The 8855-nt window shown below is 44.1% G+C and overlaps 1 protein-coding gene across 1 annotated transcript; it reads left to right on the top strand.

Annotated features, from left to right (window-relative positions):
- The first annotated feature begins 225 nt into the window (after window positions 1–225).
- Tapdelta (Translocon-associated protein delta) lies at window positions 226–8210 on the top strand. The gene is made up of 5 exons (XM_077631758.1): window positions 226–378; window positions 1069–1187; window positions 5550–5714; window positions 5841–5906; window positions 8002–8210. The coding sequence occupies exons 1-5, from the start codon at window positions 318–320 to the stop codon at window positions 8104–8106; spliced, it is 516 nt and encodes a 171-aa protein (XP_077487884.1). The 5' UTR covers window positions 226–317; the 3' UTR covers window positions 8107–8210.
- Window positions 8211–8855: the final 645 nt, after the last annotated feature.

Genomic DNA, 8855 nt, shown 5'->3' with positions numbered 1-8855 from the left:
AAGTAAAAGCTTACTTTGGCCGACAAGAAAACCAGAACCATTTAGGTTTGGTTACAGCGCTAATGTACATGTTAGGCAACACACTCTTTGGACAGAGCACAAACAGATTATAGATTTGGTCATAATTGTGGTTCAAATTATGCAACAAAAACTTACTGTGACAACTATTATAACGTGAAAATCACAAAAATTGCTACATTGTTTTATTTTGCTACGTTTTCATTAACTACTGGGTTTTCTGGTTGTATCATCTTGAATGTGCTGCGTGCGAGAGTGCGCTACACGTCATTACACGTGTTCTCCCCCTCTTCAGCAACATGGCAGCGATGAGGTCTGTTGTCGCCGCACTCCTTTTGGTTTGTGTTGGACATTGCCATGGTAAGCTTCACTTTTGCTTTGTCGACCTTGTGTATAAAACTGCAGTACTTCATATTTGTTCTTTCAGTCAGTGCACATCTCCTGTTTGTGCTTAGTTTAAAGGACTGTGACGTCTGAAAGTCAGTCTCCGGTTTAACATCCCGCTAACGTCTTGGCTTGAGCATCTGCTCCCTCCGAAGCAGCACAAGTAATTGGCCCAACATTGGAACTGTATTGGCAAAGCTGGCCCTACAATGGACCATGATGGGACCATCCTGTTGCAATATTGGGCCGATGACTTGTGCTGCTTGGGCTAGCTGTCATTACGAGTATTGCTAGAAACGTTGTCGTGATCGGTGTACTGAAATGAAGCTCTCGGGAACTAGAAGAACAAAGCATTAGCTTTTCTCTTTAGCAGAACTGGACGGAATCTAGTTTTTCCTGTGACTGTTTAAGATTCAGATCAAGCTTTCAGTTAGATCTAAGTTGAGTAACGTTACTTTCCTATCAACTGGTGACGCGTTCAAGTGGTACGTACTGCCCAAAAGAGAGATACTAATATGTCAGTGAAATTTGCGTTGGTGGCCCTATTTGACGAGCTCCTCAACAAAGCCCAGAAAAGCTTATTTCTGTTCGACGGCCTGGCTCACACTAGATCACCCGGTGCACGGAATTTAAAATATCGACTTTTCGTTTTGCGATGTCTTGCAGGCAAAACGTGCGACAACCCCGAGGTGACTCCGAAGGTTTACACCACCACTGATGGACTCATCGTCGCAAACATCGCATTCATTGCCGAATTTCACCTCAGGTGCCGGGAAAACGTTCAGGTAACAAACACTGTGCGAACATTTCCCATTCCTTGTTCGAAACTCATTCTGCCAATATATCTCCACCACACTGTTGTGGAGCATGAGCACTGGGGTTCTCTGTGCCGTGCGTTTCCCCTTCCTCGTTGCGGATATCGAACTGATGTGCATGCAGCGTTACTATAAGTGTTTTATAGCATGTATAAGCTTAAATGTTACAACTTTGAAGTGTTAGTAGGTGACAAATGAGTTTAGCTGGACCTCACCTTGCTAAAGCAGAATGGAACACTGAAAGGTCCCCATGAATCTCTTTCAATTTCACGGGCTCAGTGCTACTGGATGTTACTTCAGCATTCGTGCTGAAGGGAGATCAGTGTAGGCATCATGCAGTGGCATGTGTAATTCTGTTTGTTGGAACATCCAGATGACTTTTTGTATCTTGGCTGTTGTATTCTTATCTTGAGCAGTCCCCAAATTTGACTGCGGCTTCCGTGGCTTAGTGTGTGAGGTTGAGTGTCATGGCTATTATGCATGTCCGAATTTCAAGGGCTGCATTCTAGCGATTCTTCTGCTGATAGGTCAACCGTACCACTGAAAACTGAAGTACACGCTCACATTCCCCACATTTCTGTACCGGTGTGCATTCTTCTGGTATTCCTAAAAGCATACTTCTATAGCAGCTGTAAATACTAGCCCTACTTTTTTTTTTACTATTGATCATCAGATATGGATGATGGTTTTGTTTTTTTGTTTGTTCAAGGGGCTCAGGTTGAAGAAAGGTTATGTACTTGAGTTATGTAGTCACACTTGACTTGTGTATTGCATCACATGGCACTGATTGCAAATTAGCCGTGAGCAATTGTAACGTGGAAACGAAAAACTTCATGCCATCTTTGTCCACTATGGTAAACTTGCGCTGGTAGCGCTTATGGTGATATCTCATGTTGTTCTGCACTCGGCACAGCACATCACACCATGTGCAAGTTGTGTTTGCACCCATGCTTGTTAAAGCCGAGTTGGAAAGTAGCTCACAATGACTGGCAGCAGTATGAGCATCTATGAAACACAAATGTTTGATTGTTCCCTTGGTGCATTTTCCCCTTGTAGGGAAGGGAATGCTTTGTTGCTTGTCTCACCGGACCAACAAGCAGCCAGTGTTGTCTCGATCAAAGAAACACTGAAGCATCGGGAGTCTCAGTAGCGATCGGTAACGAGTGGCATGCCAGTAATGTAGCTAAAGTCACATACTCTGTGACTACAACAATCATTATGACCGCCCTAACACTTTGCCGCTTTGAATTTAATACCAGTGGAGGCCTGTCAGTGAAGCTGTTGAATGGTGGCAGATGTTTTGTAGCGAGAGCTATGTTACGGCAGCATTTTGAGCCTTCAGCTTGGCGGCGCCGCCACCGTGTGGCTGAGCTGCCACGCTGTCACATGGTGCGGAGCAGCTGCCGGCGGCTTGCCGCCGTGACTTGCCGCCGTGACTGATCACGTGGTTCGTCACATGGTTGGTCACGTGACCAAGTTCCACTCAGCCAGCCGTAGCTATCGCGTCACTCCAGGTTTAACCGGAGCTAAACCACCGTCAATTTTTTTGTATAGGCTGCAACTACGCATGCAGAATGACTGCTTATGCCAGTGCCTTCAAGAAATAGTTTGGTGTGCCACTTGTCACCAAAGTGATAGGTGCTGGCAGGTTTCTCTTCACCGGCGATCTTCAACAAAAGATATTTCTGTGGAAATTTTTTCGTGAGTGGCAGTCTTTAAATACAGTTGTAGCTAGCAATACAGCATTTATAACATATTGGCGTCTACTGTTGCCAGGAGCCTACAAATACCCTCGGACAACAATGGCCACTCTTGCTGGCAGTGGCAAATAGGCTGAGGTTATCACTCTATTAATGGCCTTGGGAAAAACACAAGCTGAAAAACGATCGCATGTACTGAGCTCAACATGCCAACCAGCATAGATTTCTTTTTTTGTGCATTCTGCATTTGCCACAGCCATCTAGCAATCTCTCGTGATAGCATCGTTATAGCAGATCTCATGATCCCATCTCCCCACTTGGTTTCTTGCCACCCTGACTCGTAACTTCATAAAACTTCATAATATGTAGTTGTAAAAGCACCTGTCAGGCCATGCCTTCTTGCTTTTCATGAGCATGACATCATCTCCTTCATAAGCCTCTGTTGTGAGTCGCTCCCATCGGCTGCATTGTTCACGGAAGCAGTGGTGGTGCTGTGCAATGACTGTACATTCTTTACAGTGCTATGGCTCGCTTGCTGGGTTATAGGAGGAACTGCTGCTGAGAGACCTTCCATACTGCACTGTCATTATAGTGCCGACATGACCACAGAAAAGTAGCGTAAGGAAAGAAAGACAATATTGTTAGGGCCATGGTGTTGAAGCTTAGAACATATCATGGCCTGCCTGTTTATAGCTATGGTTGCGCTGGCATTGCTTTGGTTCTAGCTAACACACAAAGGCTTCAGTGTAATACCATTAAAGGTCCTTAAAATGAAGATGAAGGAACATTGAAACTCCTTTGTAACCACCTTTGCTGTAACAGTTTCTCACTTTGGCTGGAAAGGTTATGGTACACATGTGCCCTTATGGCGGGTGAACAAGAGCAAGCATGATACTTTGGGTGCCTAGGTGATTAATGCAATGAAACCTTAAATAGCCTGCTTTTGTAGAGTGGGCATGCGGAACTCTTGCACTCTTTGCGTCCTGCAGGGTGTAGAAATGCCAGCGACAGGTTTACTTCTGAACAGCTCTCCCAAGGCAGTGCAGTTCGCATCTGTAAAATCGTATCACAAGCCTCAGACAAGTGCTCTCAACAGGCAGCAGAATGTTTAGTTTGATGTAATGGTTGTTTCTCACATCATGGTTCATCCTTCCTGACTTTTCAGCTGTCATGGTGGCAAGCCATGTGCTTCCTGAAGCCTTATTATGCAACGCATTCATCTTTGTGTACATAAAGATTCAATGGAGTACTCTGGGAAGGCACTTCCTGTTCAAATGCATTTGTGAAAACACTATCAGAATACCAGTACATATGGTTTATGGGGGATTTAACCTCCCAGAGCGACTCAGGCTATGAGGGACGCCGTAGTGAAGCGCTCCGGAAATTTCGACCACCTGGGGTTTTTTTACGTGCACTGACATCGCACAGCACACGGGCCTCTAGAATTTTGCCTCCATCGAAATTCGACCGCCGCGGCCGGGATCGAACCCGCATCTTTCGGGCCGGCAGCTGAGCGCCATAACCACTCAGCCACCGCGGCGGCTATACGAGTACATATGATAGATACCTTGCACACAGTGCACAGCCCTGATATGGGATGTGTGCACATTTACGTCAGATTTGACGGCCTTAGTGCAGGGATAGATTGGCCACGATTGGCATGGGACTAGGTTGGTTGGGGTCTACTGCCTTTGTTCTGCAGTGGACTTTGCAATAATGGTGCTGGGGACAAATGTTTTCAAAAACTATACAGAGCAGACCTTATCTGTGATTTACCTCATTTGTTTTTATTTTTTGAACAGAAGTTGACCCGAGCTTAAAGGAACCCCAAAATGATTTTAATGGTCGTGTTCTAAAGCAACAGATCTGCAGAGGTGGTCTTCGTGAGCGTTCAAATCAACTTTAAAAAAGCCGAGCGTAGACCCTATAATTTACAAATAGTTCTTAAAAATTGCTGCTAGCAACTAGTTAGGGTTACCCTTACCACTCTCTTATCCACACTTCCCCTCTGAAGTGAAGTGGATAATCAGGGTAAGCTTTCTCAATGGGCCTGCCAAAGTGGCGTGTGGGGGTGCAGGATGCTGTAGGGCACAGTACCAACCTGCTTTCTTAATTTTTTGTGGCGCGGCGGCATGGATGAGTTGAGGTGGAAGAGGAGGAGTACCATTTTTAATCGCCGATATCTTTGGTGTTAATGAAGCTCGCTTAAAAATTTTGCAGTGCGGTGAAAAGCAATGGAATACCAGTTGCTTGTGCACTGTTCCTAACCTCAGTAAATATAATTTCATGGTCCGTTTAAGGGCTGGACAGATCAAAGGTTTGCATGCTTGCTGGTGATTTAACATTTCTGCTACACAAATGCCATGAGATAAAAATTCTTTACTGCATTTTTTTTTCCTTGTCTTCTCTGGAATCATAAGCATCACCGTCGTGCTTTATTGGGTTTGATCAAGTTCACCGCGTCCACACCACATTGGAGGCCAGATGGAAAAACACCCCTCTTCCAAGGTTTCGCTACACTTTAAAAACTCCAGGGTGGTCAGAGTAATTGGCAGACCCCCTACATGATGTGCCTGTAGCGTTACTTGGGTTCGTAAAGGTCGTTTAATTAACAACATTTGTTGTGTTTCAGAACGTCCCACTGTATGCGGACGTGAAAGGCAAGATTGTTCCTGTGATCAAATCTACCGAGACCAATGATTACCAAGTGAGCTGGACAGAAGAACTGAACAAGGCACACTCTGGGGATTATCTTATCAGGGTGTACGATGAAGAAGGCTACGGTGCACTGCGAAAGGTACAGCACAAATTGGGCCACTGATTCTCAGTTGATATATTTTCCAACTGATCATCATTTTTAATTGCTAGTATCTTTGATGTTGATGAAGCGAGCTTATATGTTTATGTATTCTTGCCATTTTAGGCCCAGCGAACTGGGGAAAGCCTCCAGGGTGTGACACCCCTTTTCACAATCAACGTTAATCATCCAGTGAGTACTCAAGCAACACGTTTTGCGACCATTTTTGGGAGTAATCTTTGCCCCAAGTCCTCCTGAAAGCTGCATTCTCAATGCATACCTTCATGGGAGGGGTAGGGGGGGGAGGGGAGGCTAATCTCTAATCCTGAAGAAAGCACCAGGTGAATGATGGGCGATGACAGACAGTTGGGATGAGGTTGAGCAGTGTTTGCAAACACTGCGGGCGAAGTGACGCAGTGCAGTGATAAAGCAAGCTCTAGTATTAGGGCCATCGTTCAAATTGACAAATTGAACAATTTGACTAGATGTGGTAAGGAGAAGGTTTAATATTAAGGAAAGAAATTAAATTTCTTTTCTCTTTTCCTTCCTTTTCTTGCTTTCAGTTAAAAGGTAATTCTCGAGGAGAAAGTTTTTTCACTCAGTGGCTCTTAATCTAGCTTGAAGAAAAGGTAGTCGGTGTTACTCAGCTCACTTATGTCTTTTTTTTCCTTATATTTGCGGAAATTTCCTCAGGAATCCACGTGAATATCGTAACAGTACTCTGTGGTCATCCAGAGGAACCATTTTTTTTTTTTTGCTCTATTAAATGTCTCTTGATCCTCATGCATTTGCACAAAACTGCAGTTGCTAACAGAGGAGACTTACATTTGATGGTAGCACACATTTGTGCATGCATGAGCTGTTGGCTCAAGGCAGTGACTGCTGCAGCATCTCTTTACGCTGCTGTGTTGCAGAAGCAGCGCGATATCGTTCAGATGATCGATGCAGGGAGTGGGTAGAGGTGGCAGGTGGTCAGAGTGTAAAGGTGGTGACTGTGCCTCCAGTCTCCTCCAGAGCTGTTAGGCAGCGCTGCAATTATATGCTCTAGCAAAGAGAACAGTTGTTCGATTCCCATGCGCCACGTCAACCTCTGTTTGCCAAGCGTAATCACGTGGTTCCAAAGCATCCATGTGCCAACTCCTCAGCCTCTGGATTGCTGCCTGTACCCTGTTGGTCCAATTACGGTTTTTGTAATTTGTCAGCTTTCTTTATATCTCTACTTAGCGATTTAGTAATAGGTGATTGCTGTAGCTAGAAGTCTTCCCTTATTGTAGAGCTCGTGTAACTGGCTACATTTCCAGCAGATGGCACCACTGCAAACACCACGCTGTAATTTTCGCGCATGATTAAGACAGGCACCATCACAGGTGACAGCATATTTTATTTTATTTTTGTTGACCATGTAATTAAAGGTACACTAAGCATAAGTTGAACTTGGCCTGTATCGATATTATTACTGTGTTGTAATGACAGAGATTTTAGCTTCGCTGAAAACAGAGTGTTGAAAAGCTAGGACAGGTCAAATGATGAAATGCAGGTGTCGCCACCACTAAGTGGACTAGTAAAAAAAATTTTCTGCTATGCAGAAAAATGGTTGCTCTGTATCGACCAGTAAAAATTGTCATAACCCCAACCACTGCTCCAGTAATTTGTTTATTTTTTGAAGTAACTGTACTTATGACCTCAATTGTATATGCTATTAACTGTTTTAAAAGATGTTCTATTCTTGCAACATTCACTGTTGGTCATAAGTGCAATGCAGGTAGTTGTCAAACAAAACAACACCTATATCAGCTTGCACTGTTGGCTGCTTACCTTGACATTAAAAAAAGAATAGCATTATCTCGCTCCGAAACTGCTCAAACTAGAAATTGACTGGTGCTTTGTTGTACTTTGAAAGTTTTCAAGGAGGTTGGTCACCCTTGAACGTTTCCACTTGTACGTTTCCACTTGTAAGCGTTGTCTCGTTTCCATATTTGCATTAAATAATTTTGTCAGTATACGACTCTTGATAATTTGAACTCAAGGTGGACTGAAATTTTGTTCGAGTTCTGTGGAGTCCAAAACAAGGTGAGCCTTTTAGTATACTTGATGTTGGTGGAACTAGAGCACCAATTTGAATAATAGAAATTTTTACATTTCTTAAGTTTGGTTTAGCGAGAGTCCACTATATTTACAACGCTAGCAAGTTTTGCCATATAACATCCAGCTTGCACAAAATGTGTTCATTGCACATTCTCTGAATTGTCATGGGAACTCAAAATCCTGTGTCCCGTCTTTTACTCAGGGCACCTACCTTGGCCCCTGGATCCAGAGCGAATTTGTGGCTGGGTTGGCTGCAGCGCTACTCTGGTACTTTGCCTACAGTGCTAAGGCAAAGCTTCAGGCATAGACTCGCCACACATCTCACATTCCTCTTGTTTCATAGCGTCCGTTCTTTCTTTTTTCGAGAATAAAGAAAGCCGGCGGTGTTTCGGATGTCCTTTTGTAATGAAACGAGTTGTGTCCTTTTCTTTTTCTTAGCGTACAAGTTTATAGAATACCGTGGCACTGCAATGTGAAGGAGAAGCCACATTTTCAGTGTACGTAATTCTGCTGGCCCTGGGCCAGTGGAGGTGAAGGTTGTATTAATGAAAGGCGCAGCAACTGTCTCAATCTGAGGGGCACCTGAACTGCACCATGTAGGGGATAAAAGAGGGAAGCTACACGGAGATCTTTAGAAAATTGAAAAAAATTGTAAAACTGCAGTTCAAGTAGCAGGTGCAGATTTTTCCATTTTTTTTTTTACTGCCATCCATATTGACCAACACTATGTTTACAAACATAGGGGATGCTAGCGGATGCCGGAAACAGCGGGGGTATTGTCTGCGTTGCAGTGTGCGGTTTGCTTTCGTTCGCTGATCGTACCATTTGAAACTCCTTTTGGTATAGAGATGTCTAGGCTGGTTTGAATGGCTGTATTAGTGATCAAGCATAGCACCTCAGGAGCCTGTCGAACTCCACGAGAAGCTTGTGCAATTAGAAGAAACAAACAGCCGATAGAGCACCTGCTAGGAGTATGTCCGGGTTCACAAGTTTATCATGATGTTTCAAGATGAAAGCTTTGGAGTGATGTTGCATACTCTGTCACACTGTTCTTCA

The sequence above is a fragment of the Amblyomma americanum genome, chromosome 7 (assembly GCF_052857255.1).
Source record: "Amblyomma americanum isolate KBUSLIRL-KWMA chromosome 7, ASM5285725v1, whole genome shotgun sequence".
Taxonomy (NCBI): domain Eukaryota; kingdom Metazoa; phylum Arthropoda; class Arachnida; order Ixodida; family Ixodidae; genus Amblyomma; species Amblyomma americanum.
Note: the sequence above shows the minus strand (reverse complement) of the source record. Positions and strands in the feature narration are given on the sequence as shown.

What these genes read in the sequence shown, in the direction of transcription:
- Tapdelta (XM_077631758.1), top strand. Translation starts at nt 318, where the DNA reads ATGGCAGCGATGAGGTCTGTTGTCGCCGCACTCCTTTTGGTTTGTGTT. An exon ending in GGTGCCGGGAAAACGTTCAG is followed by an intron (nt 1,188 to 5,549) that starts GTAACAAACACT and finishes GTTGTGTTTCAG; the next exon opens with AACGTCCCACTGTATGCGGA. An exon ending in GCTACGGTGCACTGCGAAAG is followed by an intron (nt 5,715 to 5,840) that starts GTACAGCACAAA and finishes TTGCCATTTTAG; the next exon opens with GCCCAGCGAACTGGGGAAAG.